This window comes from Myodes glareolus, chromosome 17 (assembly GCF_982192425.1).
Source record: "Myodes glareolus chromosome 17, mMyoGla1.1, whole genome shotgun sequence".
NCBI lineage: Eukaryota > Metazoa > Chordata > Mammalia > Rodentia > Cricetidae > Myodes > Myodes glareolus.
The window spans coordinates 55,670,421-55,687,316 of NC_142042.1; the positions used below are offsets into that span (position 1 = coordinate 55,670,421).

The window sequence follows — 16,896 nt, forward strand, 5'->3', positions numbered from 1 at the left end:
GGGCATGTGCTGCTGTGTCTGTGCTCTGGGGCGGTCCGGGAGCATGGGGTGGTTGGGGACCGTGGGATGGTCGGGAAGCGTGGAGTGGTTCGAGAGTGTGGGGTGGTCCAGGAGCATGGGGCAGTCGGGGAGGATGGGGCAGCCCAGCCATATGCAATGTGGAAGGAAAAGCCGGCATCTGGGGCTGGTGTCATGTGGGGGCCGTGGCACACAGACTGCAAGTCAGTGACACAAACCCAGCTTAAAACCAGAAACTGTATTGGGCATTTGCATTTAAGACATACACACCATGGACTGAGACACACCCTGGGGCATAATCCTAGCCGAATATGAAAACTTACAGTAACAACTGCTATGGAATGTGACTCTAAACCATTGTCATCTTTGCCCCCCATCAGTCTTCTGTTTTCTAAGCACAGACAGCACAGAGAATTTACTTCCTTTTCTCTCTCTTCCTTTCCAGCAATACTTGATACTTTTCCTCTAAGTCAATGGTTCTCAGCCTGTAGGTCGCGACCCCTTTGAGGTCAACTGACCCTTTTACAGGGGTCATCTAAGATCACCAGGAAACACAAATATTTGCATCATGATTCATAACAGTAGCAAAATTACAGTTATGAAGTAGCAATTAAAACAATTTTATGGTTGGGGGTCACCGCAACATGAGGAACTGTATATTGAAGGATCGCGGCCCTAGGGAGGTGGAGACCACTGCTCTGAGTTAAAGGATCTGCTTATTCCTACTTCCCTTCCAAGGGCTGATTTTCCTGCATGTTTCCTGAGTAGAACAAACGCTGAGGGCTAAAAATAGAAAGTCTTTCCCCAGTATATTGTCGTGTCTGTGCAAAGGGTGGCTGTGGGGACAGGAGGAGAATAATGTGTAAAGTCGGTTGGTTAATTATCTAGCTGTAAAGTGTGCAGCCTGCCCGTTTGACAGCTCTTTGATGTCTGTATTTCTCATTACTTGGCTGCTGGCTTTGCTTTTAGAATCATGCCTTAGCGCAGAGTCCATTTTAGGGAAGTGCATTGCTTTTTTTCCCCCAGATGATCATATTTCTGCCATGTCAGAGAAATCATTGATTCAACTTGACACCCCCATAAAGATGAAGGCTTGATGAATTGAGGACATGTTGAAGACACAACTTATGGCTCCCTTTAAAACTCACCTCTAAGCTTTCTTCCATGTTTGGTTGGCGTAATCCGTTCCAGTAGGCATCAGTAATTCCTATTCCGATAACACAGCCTCTCTGGACACCAGGTCTCCATGGCTAACTTGAGTCTGTTCTCGTCTAGAAGCCCCCATTCTGCCCAGGTCAGCCTGGCTCGCTTGTAGCCTTGGATGAGCCTTCCCACTGTCCGCTGACCATCTCCATTCCACACTTGGTTGCAGCCAGGGCAGGTTTGTCCTCCATGTGTCCGTACTTCAGTCCCGTATTGGGCCATCCCATTTATTCTCAGCCTTTGAACAAGTAAGACTGAAGTCTGAACAAAAACCTCCCTCAAATATGTCAGTGATAGCCGGCCAAGAGCCAGTCTGTCTTCATTCTCATCACCTTTCCTCCCCTTTAAAGAGCTGGACGGCTCTGCTGAGCACCTGTGCTGGGCTCGCACCTGTGCTGGGCTCGCACCTGTGCTGGGCTCGCACCTGTGCTGGGCTCGCACCTGTGCTGGCCATATTTATTTTCCTTTCAGCTTTTATGGTGGAGGCACCTGCTCTTGTTTCTGCCCTGAATTGTGCTGATTTCCTCTCAGACCCGTTTTCCATAGAGTGAAAGATGATATCTGTTTTTACCGCTAGGCCCTTCCAGTCCGTTTTGAAATAGAATATAATAAATACTCATAGGGTCTAGTTAGTGATTCGAGAAGACATATCTATAAAAGTAGATGTCTGTTTGCTTAGTCAGGTAACTTGAGAGGCTAAAAAGATTTGTCTTTATAGTCTTCCTTTCCTACTAACATATGTGGAAAGAAAGTGGGATTTTGCATTTTGATTTGCAAGTGATTTTTTCAATTTGAAATGAATTAGTATAAAAAGAACATTCACTCTGATTGCTTTAGAATTTGGCCTACAACTAACAAAGAATAATAGGAGAATCACCACTTTATAATCTCTAGCCAATAAGAATTTGAGTGACTTACACATTTTGATTTTTCAAATCTGAAGATTCATGAAAATGTTTCTTGAGAATGTCAGAGTCACAATTATATTTTGATTGTTATAGTTTAATTTCTTACGTCCTGGCGATTTCCTGATTTGAATATTACCTTGGCACTAAATAACAACCACAGGGTAAAAAAATGAGCTAGCAACTGATGGTCTTCCAAGCCACTCCTCGCATTGTGTTAAGATACAAGGACCATGTCTTACTGCATCTTAGATGAGTTTGGACAAAGTAAACCTTCTAATCACATGATATCTAAGTAATAAGAAGTTAAGTGATGCTTTAGAGGAGTTGAAAACAAAAAAATGTAAAACAGAGTCAGGGTAGAGCTGTGGAAAACTTCCTGTCAGCTGATGTTCCTAAACACTCACGCCCCCGTGCCTCAGCACTGAATTCATGCAGCTCTGCTCGGGAGAGACCCCAGACTCTAGCTCGCCATTCTTGAGTTAGCTTTGCAAAAATCTGCTTTTCCGTTTTAATGCTCGTTCCTGAATGTATTCCAGGAGAAATGGGAGGGTGCGTTAGCCTAACCAGCATTGACTTGAAGAAAAATTAATAGAAATTACTTTGACGCTTGGAACGGGCAGCCTGAGAAACAAGATTTGGAATTTGCTGGTTAGCCATCCCTTGGGCCATTTCTTCCTAAATCCTTGTCCAAGCTGACAGCTATTCAGTTGCGGAGGGATGCCACTGCAGCCTTCTTAGTGGCTATGAGAAGTTTGGTAAATACAGTCAGTCGGCTAGTCATTGCCTCCTGACTGACAGGCCTGACTCGCTGCCCAGCTGAGTATCTTGACCGTGGAAACAGACTGGAATTCCTAAAGCACAGAGAAATTAAGACTAAACTTTCAGGCCAGTTTTTAAAAGCGTGTAAGCATTAAGAGCAGGATGGACACAGCAAGTGTTTGAATTAAGAGGTTAACTGTCCTTAAGAGCAATTCCATTCGGTCCTATTTCGCCTGTCACGGGAGCAGGGCTGTCCCTGAGACGGATGCTGAGCTGGCTTCCCTAGGACAACATGGCAGCTAACATCTCATTTTTCCACTTCAGAATATGTCACCATAGTTATTCCTTCTGCATTAAACATTCGTCTACAGAACTGCCAGTGTATCCAAAACGAATTAACTTTCCACAAAACAAAATTCTTCTTCAAATGCCAGCCAGAGCTCTCTTCATCTCTCTTATATGAAATTCTAGCACGTATTATAACCCTGTCTGTCATGATCCTTAGAATGGACTTGTCGAGACCTTCATCAACCCAGGCTTAGAGGAGACACAGAGCTAGGAGAGAGATTAGATGTGCTTCTGAGGCCCCAGAGAGTCATCAAAGCCGGGGGAAGGGGTAAAGTAAAAAACACAGGCACCCAGAAAAGTGCCACCTTGAGCCTTCTCAGTGAGAAGGGCTCTTGGGTGGCTCGGCAAGGGGGCTAGGAAGAGAAAAGGCACATCTCTGTGTCCTCTGAGGTCCACCTCGGTGACAGGCCTTCCTGCTCTTCACTGGCGAGCATCACTGGACAGGATGTCAGAAAATGGTGCTGGGCAGAGTGAGTTTGCCTTGTGCTGAAGTAGATCATAGCCCTCTAGGAAGTTTTCACTGTGCTAAATCAAGATGCATGGCACAAAGGTTGCCATTTTAGTGTTTAAGTGTGCAATTCTGTGGCCTTAATATAGTCACATCACCATGGTCTGTCTCCAGAATGTTTCCCTCATTCTACATGGAAAGTCTGTTCTCATTAAACAGTGACTCCCTTGCCCCTCCTCCCCTAGCCCCTGGAGCCACTATTCTCTGTGAAGCTAACTCTTGCAGATACCTCAGATGGCTGAAGTCATGCAATGCTTATTCCTTCTGGTCTGGCTTGTTTCTGTAACGTCTGAAGTTCATCCAGGCTGTAGCACGAATCAGATTGCATTATTTTTAAAGGTTGAGTAATATTTTATTTACATGAGTAGGGCATTCTACTGGTCTATTGATCTGTTGATTGACACCGGTTACTTTCACTTTGATTATTGGAAAGATGATGTGTTAACCTGGGTGTTGACAGAGGACCTGAATTTAGAATATGCTGCTCATGGATACTCACCCATAAGAGAATTGCAGGATCTAAATTTGTATTATTTTCTGTGCCTGAATGTTTTGTCTGCATTCATGTCTGTGCAGAGCCCTCAGAAACAGAAGACGGCATTGGATCCCCTGGAACTAGAGATACAGACAGTTGTCAGCCATCGCGTAGGCCCTGGGAAGCAAACCTCTGTCCTCTGCAAGAGTAACCAAGTGCTCTTAACCTTTGAGTCATCTCTCCACCTCTCTCTCCCATTTTAATATTTTGAGGAATGTGTTCAAGGAATTTTAAATATACTAATCTGCTAAACAAAAGATTTATTTGTTGACTACTTCATATGTGCCATGTGATGTGTAGGCATCAGAAAAATGGAAATAGAACAAGGCTTCTCCTCTCTGGACACTGCCAAGGAGGACTCAGGATAAGGCCATAGTCAGCAGTCACATGTGTAATTAGCACCTGTGTGCTTTGTTTAGTTCTGTTAGGAGTATATGAAGAATATTCTGGAAGTATACTGTAGCATCAGTGGTTCCCAGTGTTTCTGAAGCTGTCTCCTTGGATGTTGTCTATGGTGAATACTGGCTAACGGTGACGGATGCAGTGGAGTTCCAGTGTCCGAGTCTGTGTTGGATACTAGGCTTATTTAGTTCAGTGTATATATTGTTCTCTGTGGCCTAAATGGACCCCTCATGTTTTTTTTTCTTCTAGTGGTTTTTAATTGCCAACCGATCTTATAAAGTCAGTGCGGCCAGCTCGTTTTTCTTCAGTGGTGTGTTTGTTGGCGTTATCTCCTTTGGTCAGCTTTCAGATCGCTTCGGGAGGAAAAAGGTCTATCTCACAGGTAACCTGCCACCACGTCCTACACTGAATAAGAGGTTTCGCTTCCCTGATACTCTTAGGATACTTCTTAGAGTTAGGAAAACTCTAAGGTTTCCTTCAAGTTCTCTGAGGCCGCAGGTGGACAGAGCTTCTGTTAATACACTGGCGAGAGGCCACACTGCGGCTAGCCATGGCTCTGGCCAAGTGGTTTTCCTGAACGACCTTATTTCTGTTAAAATACACTTTTTTGACAGTGCTTTCTACAACCCCCAAATCTAAGCACTGCCCTGCTTCTAAGGAGAGCAGTGGAAGATTGCCGCAGCTCCCCTTCCTTTGCTCTGCATCTCCCTGTGTTGGTTTTATTTCAAATGAGCTCTATAGGATTTGACGTAGCGGTCTTGACGGGCCGAGTATGAGTGAGGATTTTCACTTTCTAGCATTATTATGAATAACCGAAGAGGGTGTGTGATTGACAGAAATTGTAAAACAAAGAAAGCAAGCCTTGGTTTTTCTTCATAGTTTTCAGGGCAAATTGTTAGGGAGGAAATGAACAACCTAGCTCAGGACATTTACGTTTGCGAAGGTTTGTTTTACAAACTGATGAATAGAATTTATTTTTTTTTTTCAAATGCTGCTTTGCTTCTGGGTCACTGAATATTGTTCCTCTCTCCCCAGGTTTTGCCCTTGACATCTTATTTGCTATCGCAAATGGATTTTCCCCCTCATATGAATTTTTTGCAGTGACTCGCTTCTTGGTGGGCATGATGAATGGAGGAATGTCCCTGGTGGCCTTTGTCTTGCTAAATGAATGCGTGGGCACCGCCTACTGGGCACTTGCAGGTACTGCGTCACTTGGTGCCGCTCTGGGTGTGAGTGCCTCTGGGAAGCCATGCTGGGAACCAGCTTAACCCAAGTCTGAAAACACACTTGGACTTGAGGCATTTCATATCTACAGGTTGAGTATTCCTTACCCTAATGCTGGGAGCCAGAAGTGTTCCACATTCCACATTTTTATGCATAACGAAATACCTTGGAGATGTGGCCCAATTCTAAACACAAAATGCATTTACAATTCATAGCTGCTTTATGCACATAGCCTGAAGGTGATGTGGTGCAGTATTTTTAGGTCTCTATTTTGGGTTCAGACCATCGCAACCAAGGTAAAGTATGGATTTTTCCACTTGAGGGATGGTGTTGACTCTCAAAATGTTTCAGATTTTGTATCATTTGGAATTTGGGTTTTTTGCGCTAGGGATGCGCAACCCGTTGAGACTTGCTTTCTCCAGTGGGTTCTCAGGATGCCAGCAATCATGTTCACATTCACTGGGCCTGCCTCACAGACAGTTTGGTGGCTACCACCTCACAGCCTGTCTACAGATGACTGTGGGTGTGTCCCATTTCTCCTTCCCCTGGGAAACAGTGCAGGGCAGGAAACACTGGGTGTTTTCCGCATCCTGCTCTTTATTTCATGGATTTCCTCGTTTTCACGCCTCTCTCCGGTCACTAGAGGGCATTGGTGTAGCATTTCTTATTGAGGCTAAGTTTCTAAATTGAGGCCATATTCTGTATTATTTCTAACAATTCCAGCATACTCTCAACAGCACACATACACCAAAAAGAATTATTTGAAATTTTTATATTTATTTATTTTACATGTGTATATGTGTTCACTCGCACGCATGTGTGAGCACATGGACTCGTGTGCACATGGTCAGAGAACAACTTCAGGAGTCAGTTCTCTCTCTCCACCCCGTGTGGGACTTGGGATTGAACTCAGATCCTCAAGCCTGGACAGCAAGCGCCTTTACCCACTGAGCCATCTCACTAGCCCCAGTAATTGCTCTGAGAGGTCGTCTTAGGTAGAGTTTCTATTCCTGTGATAAAACACCATGACCAAAATCAACTTGGGGAGGAAAGGGTTTTTCTTTCACCTTATTACTTATAATCTATCATCCAGGGAAGCCAGGGCTGGAACTCAAGGCAGGAAGGAACTGAGGAAGAGCCCATGGAGGAATGATGCTTATTGGCTTGCTTTTCATAGCTTGCTCAAGCTGCTTGCTCACAGCACCCAAGACCACCGGCCTGGGGGGTGGATGTCATGTCCCACGGTGAGCTGGGACTCCTCATATCAATCATCAATCAAGAAAATGCACCGCAGGCTTGCCCATAGTCTTTTGGGATATTTTCATTGTTGAGGTTCCCTCTTTCAAAATGACTCTAATCTGTGTCAGGTTGACATAACAACTGGCAAGAATAGAGGTTGGGGACTGGAGAGATGGCCCAGTGAGTAAAATGTTTGCTGACTTCAGATTCCCCAGCCAGGTATGACAGAGTCTGTCCCCTCTTCTAGAGAAATGGGAACAGTAGATCCCTGGGGCTCGCTGACCGAGACTAACAGAAATGCCAAGGTCCTGATTTAGTGAGAGCCCCTGTTCTGGATGATAATGTGGAGAGCAGTAGAGGAAGACATGTCAGCCTCTGACCTCCACATGCACAGGGACATGCACCTGCACACACACATCCCTGCACTACACACACACTCACACATATGCACACAGACACACATGTTATGTGACTTCAAATATTGTCTTATGAGAGTGCCTGTCTAAACATCTACATTTTAGATTGTAGATTTGCACTGATAATTTTTTGAGACTTCTTTTTTTAAAAAAAAAAACTTTCATTGACTTGACAATCATTAGTACAAACAATATTTTTGTACCATTATAGGAACAAAATTGGCCTTATGATCAATAAAAATGTATCTAAATGACAATATTATGAGAAAATACCATTGTCACTCTTTAGAACTAATTCACTTATTTAAAAAAATTTCAGATTATAATTACATTTTTTCCTTCCCTCCAAACTGTTTCATGTGTTCCTCCTTACCCTTCTTCAAATTCATGCCCTCTATTTTATTAGTTGTTATTGTATGCGTGTGTGTGTGTGCGTGTGTATGCATGCATATATATTGGATTTTTATTCAAAATGCAGAGGAAGGTCTTGGAGCCTATGTTGCAAAGAGGAAAGTTGGGACCTCATACAGAAAGATTATTCTCATGGGTCTGTGACACCGGAGAAGAGAAATAAACACTGGAGGGGTCTTTCGGGGGCTGTGTGAGCCCAGTGGTGCTTCAGGCAAGGTGGGGGCTGTAGCAGAGAAGGAGGAGGAAGACTGAGTTGGATTTGGGTGGCCATGACCTGGAGAGGAGTCGGCAGAGAGAGGGAGAGAGGCCTAAGGGAGACTTTAGGGTTTGGGTCTGGAAACTGGGACAGTCACTGGTGCCTTTCACACAGTAAAGTGAGAACTAAACAGTATTTTCTCATCTGCCGACATTTAGCCAGGTTCTCACTGAGCAGGGACAGGAGACTTGAAATGCATAAGAAGTAAGTGCAAACCAATGTGAATGGAAGCATAAAGGCCCCGAGGTACATAACATGGCATTCCAGAATTATAATAAAGGACTTGAAATACCAAATTTTTCATGGTTTTCTCCAAATTTCCCAGGAGGCACTTCTTAGCTGCAGCTCTTTGCCTTGTGCCTGCATTGACGCCACCGTCGGGACCCCTCCCTCTGTTGTCATCACACTGTGTAAGGTCGCCAAGCGACAACATGTCTATGAGTCATCTGCTCTTGTCCACCGTGTCCTTCTGGTGGTACCTTCTTCCAATAGCTGTGGCAGAGTTTAAAGAGTGCAGATACAGGGCAAGCATTTGCTCAACATCTCACGACAGCGCAGCTGTGCTCCGGAGGTTTCTGAAAACCGGGAAGTCTGGTGTTTCTCACCTCTGCTCTTCATTCTCTCCGAAAACTTTCTCAGCCAGAGATGAGACCCAGCAGTTCCAAGGCAGTGTTTGAAATTACAAGTTCTGATTGGTCAAGCTAAGGTTACTCTTACAGCTAAGGGAACTGTGATTGGTTCCCTTGAGCTACACAGTCAGTTCTCCAGGATAGTGTGGTTGAGATGTTCTTGACAGAAAGGAAAGGAAAGCAGAACATCTTCTAAAGTGGATGCTCATAACCAGAGGCTTCCAGATGTCCTCCCTGCCCCCGCCCTGATTAATGGAGAGAGCGTGTAAACCCAAGCCCACACTGTGATAAGATGCTGTGGTAGCTAATGCAATTGTCAGCTTGGTGTGTCAGGAAATACTTTAGTGAGCACACTCTGGGGCACGTCAGAGACTAACTGAGGAGCTATGACCCACCCTGAAGAAGGTGGCACCAGCCCATGGGCAAAGGGTGCAGGCTGAATAAAGAGAAAAGCAAAAAAGAAATGAATGCCAGCATTCACCTCTCTGTTTCCTGCCGTGCCCAGCTGTGAGCAAACAGCCTTACATTCCCAGGGCCATGCTTCTCCACGTGACGGACTCCAACCCTCTCAGAGTTACTGCTTCCTGTCAAACCCATCACCACAGTGAGGAGAAAGGCAGAGAGACCACAAGTATACCATTGTGTAACAAGCATTAATTTGAGGAAATATTGGTAACGAAAACTACCTTTTGAGATCACTATTGTACCATTTCAGTGATGGGAAGATGGAAGTTCAGGAAGACAGCAGCTTGTTCAAAACCACACTGCTGCACAGTGAATCTCAACCTTCAGAACAGTTCCTCACGCTGTGATGCCCTCCAACCATAAAATTGTCTTTGTTGCTACTGACTGACTAATTCATGACTGAAATTTTGCTACTTTACGAGTCATAATGTAGATATCTGATAATGCAGGATATGTGACCCTTGTGAAAGGGTCGTTCGACCCTAAAGGGGTCTTGACCCATAGGTTGAGAACCACTGCTGTAGTATTTGGTAAAGCTCAGGTTTAAACTTGATCCCTCTGAAACCAGCCTATCCTGTCCCCTGACTGTGTTCCTTTTGTGTGTGTGTCATCATAGGTGAATACTGCGTGGCTGGGAAGCCTTGTCCTTGGAAACCAGCCAGGTGCTATTTGATGCAGTATAATGAATCCAAACAGCTATTGATTGTCTTAAATCTCCAGAGGACTCCATACTGTCTCTATTCCCTTACCTGCTGACTCGTGCTCTCAGAATGCTAAACACACACACACACACACACACACACACATACACACACACACACACACACACACACACACACACAAACACACCTTTGGCTCTTTCTTTTCCTAGATAGGGCAAACAGTATATTAGTCATCTTGCTGTGTCATAAAGTGATAAGCTCTGAGCGGTGATCAAAGAAAACATTTGTTTATAAGATTGTCATAGAAAAATTAAGACGAAGACAAGCAAAGCCCATCTGAAAGCTGCCTTTCCACAGAAACAAGAGAGGAGAAGGGAGTGGCTCAGAATGCCAGTGGACCTTGCACAGAGCCGGGCTTTGCCACTTACAGCACACTGTGTCGCAGGCACCTGCCCTAACCCTCACGCTGTTCTATTGCTTGCTCTGACTCTCAGAGTTTGAGCTGTGGAACCCACATGGTGGGAAGAAGGAGCCAGCTACCACAAGTTGTCTTCTGACCTACTGAAGTCACCGTGGAAGCATGGCGCACCGTGGAAGCCTGACACACATAAGCCACACACAGAGAGACACACGTACAATACATACAAATAGAATAAAACCTTTAAAAAATAAAAAAAGAATAAGACCAGCATTGCCAGAACTGCATGACTTGAAAGTCCCATCACCCACACTGAAAAATACCTTCAGCTTCAGCCACAGATGCAGGCAGAAGTCAGGGCAGCAACCAGTCCAGACAGCATCTGACAGAAGCCTTGCTCCATCCTGTCCACACCAGCTGCCCTTCCTCCAGTTCATAGGTTTCTGGCCCCTCTTGGTGTTATAAATTGAAGCTGGGCGCTTGCATAGCCTTTCCCTGTGTTCTGCCCCACACATTAGTAGGGCAGGGCTGATGACTCATAGGAAGGCCTGCACACTGATCAGGGCGGGAAAGGGTGCTGTTGGTGGTCTTCGCCAGTGACAATTCTCTTTCCCTGCTTTAGGATCCATCGGCGGTCTCTTCTTCGCTGTTGGCATCGCGCAATATGCCCTGTTAGGATACTTCATCCGCTCCTGGAGGGCCCTAGCTGTTCTGGTCAACCTTCAGGGAACAGTCGTCTTCCTCTTATCTTTGTAAGTAGACTTTTCTCCTGGAATTCTGGAGTTTTTGTCCCACAAACTGAAGTATCTTAGAAGGATATGAGCAAGCAAGTATGCAGCGTCACTCCTTTCCAGACTTTGTCCGCAGTGAATTCTGGGAAGAGCTAAACTGCAAATGCTCAGTTCTTGTCAGCTCCTTGGAAGAGAGAGATGCTATTTAGTTATCTTAAGATGCAGGTGTCTCGTGTTTAGAGTCATCACCTGCATTTGGCCTTCAGGTGATGGACATTTCTTTCTTTTCTCCTTCCTTTCTTCCTTTCTCCCTTTCTCCCTCTCTCTTTCTCTCGCTCTCTCTTTTTTTCTCCCCCTCCCCTTTCTCTCATTCTCCCAGTGTCTTAATCTTAAAGCTCTTCCATCCGGATCTGGCCATGTGTGCAGCCAAGGTCTGACGCTGCTGTGGAGCTGAACATGTGGCAACAGCTGTTGTTGCTCTTATAGGAGTCTCAGTTCAGGGCCTCTAATGTAAAGTCCACATGAGATCCCTTGTCTGCAGGAGAGTTCAGAGCAGTACCAGAATAATTCCCAAGCCAGGGTGGGTGCCATAAACAATCACCCAAGTGTCACATCATGGTGCTTGACCCCACCTTCAGCCTATCTAACCAGCTTTAATGTGGCCAGTGAGAGCTGTTTCTTCCCTAAGATATCAGACTGAAATCTTTTGTGTAAACAAGAATTTCATTCAGTGGTATCTGGGGTTTCTTTCTTTTGTGACTTAAAGTAAAACAGACCCGTGGTAGTATCTTAATTTCAGTTGCTCTGCAATTTAATAGCTCTTCATTCAGTTTCTAAATTGAGGTTTGGTGGACTCTGAACTGAAATTCGCTTCCACGGTGTCTTGGAAAACATCGCTTCCATGATGTCTTGGAAAACAAGAGAACAGTTAAATGCAGAAATGAACATATCAGAATAGTTAACCTGTATTAAAGAAAAAAAATCCATTAAAGAATTAAGTTGTGTGAGCTGTGGTGAGGGAGTTTTATTATTATAAAGGGAAATAACAACATTTTATTAGCTTGCACACTGAGCATTTTTGAAAGTAATAAAAGTGTGCTTCACATAGTACATGAAGTTAATAAGCAGTCATGTAAATATTGGTGAGTAAATGAGTTTTCTTTTCAAATATTTAACAAAGCTCATGCTCCTGCTCCTAGCCTGGCTCTCACGACTACTTCAGTCCAGGCAAATTCAATGCATGATGTGAGCCATTGGGCCTTTCTCTCTGAGTCTGCAGTCTAAGTTAGTTACTGCTTAGTGCTAGATGAGGAAGTGTTCTCACTGAGAGATGAGTTCAGGACGTGAATAATAGAAAGGAGGGAAATGGACTCATGAGTTCTAAAAGTATTCTCACTCTCAAATATCTTTTCAGTGTGATTGGTGAAGTCTTGGGTATTTATTGCTAATTAATATGCTGAAAACACAAAGGCCGGGGAGTATAGGACCACTGTTAGCCACAGACAGTCATGTCAGGATTTTGATATGCTTCCTGCTGGTTCTTTTTCACTTCTTCCAGTTCTGCCCCATTTAAATTTTGTTTTCATATGTTTCTGTATATAGGCAGGTCAGCTGACTTCTTCAAATCCTTTTTATTTATATTTAGACTAAATTAAATTACTGTACACGGTAGCTCTATATTGTATACAGTAGCTCTATATTGTACACAGTAGCTCTATATTATATACAGTGGCTCTATATTGTACACATAGCTCTACATTATATACAGTGACTCTGTATTGTACACAGTGGCTCTATATTGTGCACAGTTGCTCTGTATTGTACACAGTGGTTCTATATTGTATACAGTGGCTCTATATTGTGCACAGTAGCTCTATATTATGCACAGTAGTTCTATATTGTGTACAGTAGATTCCAAAAGAACAGTGTAGACTTGGTTGTGTACTTACTAGTCAATAACAGTAATTAAATGGCAACAAGGTGACTAAAGGATTTTACAAGACATTGTAGATGACTTTGATTAACAGTCCAGTGTTTTGCATGAGTGTCCTTGTCCCCAGTGGATAAGCTCCTTTTTGTCCCAGCACCTTTCCTCTCAGCACCTATTACTGCTCTGTATAAAATGGAAATGCTCACTGAGTGGCTATTGACAGAACAGCTGTCTAATAAGCTTCTGGATCCTGCAGTTTTATTGCTCACTATCCTTTTTGAGAAGTATCAGGAATTTGATAAAACAACAATCTTTTTCTTCAGATTTTTACTTAAGACGGAGTGTCAGATTAGACTTTTTAAAAATAATGTGATTTGGTTTTGTGTTTAGTGAGGAAGAAAGACTTGTAGGCTGCAAAGATGGCTCAGTAAGTAAGAGTGCTTGCTTTGCAAACTTGAAGACAAGTTCAGATCCTAGTACCACGTAAAAAGCTGAATGTGGCCACATGCCCTGGTAACCCAGCACTGAGGAAGGCAGAGAAAGGAGAAACCACACTAATTCTGGGTTCGATGAGAGACTCTGTCTTAAAGGAATAAGACAAAGAATGAACAGATTAGGGAACCTGACATCCTCCTCTGGCCTCTAAGAGCACAGCATATTAACTAGCATGCATGCACAGGCACACACATGCACACAGGTGCACACATGCACACTCTAATTTTTTTTTTAAAAAAAGGTTTCATTCTGTCATGGTTTTGTCTTTGGGACTAAACCTCTTTAAATGCCTGCAGAATGGTGAAGCAAACTCTACGTAATATCTAAATTTTGAAACTGTGAAGACGCTAATGGCATACCACAAAGTGGTTGAACACTTGGTGGCTGTGTTAAGAAACCCCTGTTGTTCTGTAACTAGAAGTTACCCTGGAAGTAATTTTATTCTTTACAGTCTTGGTGAGACAGAAAAGGTCCTCAGGACACTCTGAAGTTGGCACATTGGATTACAGAAGTGGCAAAGATATGTTATGCCGTTTCGTGCTTCTTTGTAGTCTTAAACTAACATCTCCCTCCTAAATAACATGCCATTAGGTTAAAAATACCTTTGAAATGTTTTGTTTGATTAGATAATAAAAATTTCTTTCTTTGTTTTTTGGGGTTTTTTGTTTTTTGTTTGCTTTTGGTTTATCAAGACAGGGTTTCTCTGTGTATATTTGACTGTCCTGGAACTCACTCTGTAGAGTAGACTGGCCTCGAACTCACAGAGAGCTGCCTGCCCCAGCCTCATGAGTGCTGGGTTTAAAGGCGTGCGCCATCATGCCTGGCTGATAATGAAGACTTCTGTCTCAGTGTGAGGTTTTCCAGAGTTTAAGAACCCAGTTGATTAGGCATGGTGGTGCATGTCTGTAATCCCAGCGCTCTGGAATGTCTTAAATTCAGGACTACCCTGGGCTATGTAGCTAAGACAAAACTGTTCTACATAGTGAGACCATCTCAGGAAAAGAAAAAGACAAAAACATAAAGCAAGGCTGTGCTTACTGCTGTGTAGCATGAGGGCTGGCTTGTTGGGGTTTCTGTCCCAGCCGGTACCCCACAACCGGCATACCCCAAAGAAAATCACTCACAAGACTCCATAAGATTATAAGCTGATTGGCCCTTAGCTCTGGCTACTTATTAGCTCTTATAACATATATTACACCATTATCCTTACCTATGTTAGCCACATGGCTCAGTACCTTATTCAGCTGAGCAGGTTACATGCTGCCTCTTCGGTGGTCTGGGCAGGAATGGAGGAATGCGCTTCCTCCTTCCTAGCCTTCTCCTGTTCTCATCGCCCCGCCTCTACTTCCTGTCTGGTTGACCTGCCTATACTTCCTGCCTGGCCAATCAGCGTTTTATTAAAATACATGATTGACAGAATACAGACAATTCTCCCTCACCACTGCTGTATTGTCTACCAGCATGTAATGGGGACTCAGAGTGTGCCTGACCTCTGACCTATGCACTGTAGAGGCAGGTAGATCTCTGTGAGTTCGAGGCCAGCCTGGTCTATGAGAGCTAGTTCCAGGACAGCCAGGACTGTTACACAGAGAAACCCTGTCTCGAAAAAACAACAAGAACAAAACAAAAACAAACAAAGGTTTGCCATTCACTTACTGAAACTTAATTAAACAGAAATGGAAACTATTTACTGTAGTGATATTTTGTTTGTGTTGTAACAAACAAAGCTTGCGTGAAGATCAGAGTGCAACAGTAAGCCACTAGAGGCCAGGGAGTGGTGGCTCACACCTTTAATCCCAGCGCTTGGGAGCCCCACACATTTAACACTATCACGAGGAAGGTGGAGACAGTAGTGATATGGCTGGGTGGAGAGAGAAATATAAGGCAAGAGGAGACAGGAGCTCATTGAGTCTCAGGTTTGGTGGAGACAGTCGCAGTCTGAGGATGGAGTCTGAGGTGGCAGTCTGAGGATGCGGTAGAGGTAAAAGGTCTCTAGTGGGTGGCTGCGCTGCTTCTCTGATCTCTCAGCTTTCACCCCCGATAGCTGACAATTAGAATTGTTCTTAATAATAAAATTTACCTTTATTAAAGTAATATTTGAAATGCATGTTCTCAGTTCCAACTAATAAAAGGAGCCACCATTTACCACCGTCCCCCTTGTTCTCCCTCCTGTGTCCCTGGGGAAGCCATACTTCAGGCTTGTGATGGAACTGAGCTGTGTGAGAGACGCCACCTACAGAGGGGGGCTTTGTCTCCTTCCTCTGCATGCACACCTGTATGAATATCCAGCCTTTAATGACGTCTCTTTCAGATTCATTCCTGAATCACCTCGTTGGTTATACTCCCAGGGTCGACTGAGAGAGGCAGAAGAGGCTCTCTACCTCATCGCCAAGAGGAACCGCAAGCTCAAGTGCACGTTCTCACTCACATGCCCGGCCAACAGGAGCTGCAGGGAAACCGGAAGCCTCCTGGATCTCTTCCGTTACCGGGTCCTCCTGGGACACACTCTGATCCTGATGTTCATCTGGTAATTCTGGGAGATGTTGGGGAACCTTCAGTTTGAATGCTAACGGGTTCCTGACAGCCTGGTTCTTCCACCAGGCTGTGGGAGGAGTGACCTCTTGTCACTATGAGGCTTGTCTTGTTAAAACCCAAAGCAGACAAGGCCCCTATGCCTCAGTGCTTTCTGGGAAATGTTATCTCTGACACTGATAGGCTTACAGGCGGTTGAAGGAATGGACAGAACCACACATCAAATCAGTTGATGAAGGGTTGCCACTCTGAGCCTGATACTCAGTTGCTTAGCGTCTTCCAGCCTGCCTCTCAGAATGCTTCTGAGTTGGATAAGCTGCATCCAGGATTATGGGTAACTCCTTTTAAAGAATGAAGTTTCAGGGAGACAGTTGAGAATGTTCGTGTCCCAGGGTATAAGTGCACCATGAATGTCAAACATGGAGCTTAAGAGAACCTCTGAAAAGCAAACCCGCAGTATAGTGTAGATGTCACTAACTGGAGGTTCTTACTAGTTAGCAGCAGATGCCAAGTGCACAGGAACCCGGAGCTCTAGCCAGCTCTGAGTCCACTCATCACATGGCCCGTCAGTTGCTTTGGAGGAAGTACTCACTTGTAAAGCTCCCTTTTGTGGTCTAAGGGAGTGAACCTAGCGTGTTATACATGTCAGGCCAGATGTTCTACGGCTTTGTCTCTGAACTGTGTCCGTAGTCCACCATAGCCCGTCCTTCACAGCCCAGGACACTTGGCCCACTGCTGTATTTTCAAGCCGAGGGAAAAATAGTGTTCCCTTTGCCATTTGACCCCGAAGCAGCCACAACATGCCAG

At 44.4% G+C, this 16,896-nt stretch overlaps 1 protein-coding gene across 3 annotated transcripts in view; it reads left to right on the plus strand.

Moving 5' to 3' along the window:
- The window catches only part of Slc22a15 (solute carrier family 22 member 15), a 54,583-nt gene that overhangs the window by 16,149 nt on the left and 21,538 nt on the right, over positions 1 to 16,896 (plus strand). For all 3 annotated transcript variants that reach the window (XM_048442209.3, XM_048442208.3, XM_048442207.3), the window contains exons 3-6: positions 4,931 to 5,063; positions 5,717 to 5,881; positions 11,024 to 11,153; positions 15,869 to 16,084. In XM_048442209.3, the coding sequence (XP_048298166.3) occupies positions 4,931 to 5,063; positions 5,717 to 5,881; positions 11,024 to 11,153; positions 15,869 to 16,084 (644 nt within the window). The remainder of the gene's footprint in view (positions 1 to 4,930; positions 5,064 to 5,716; positions 5,882 to 11,023; positions 11,154 to 15,868; positions 16,085 to 16,896) is intronic.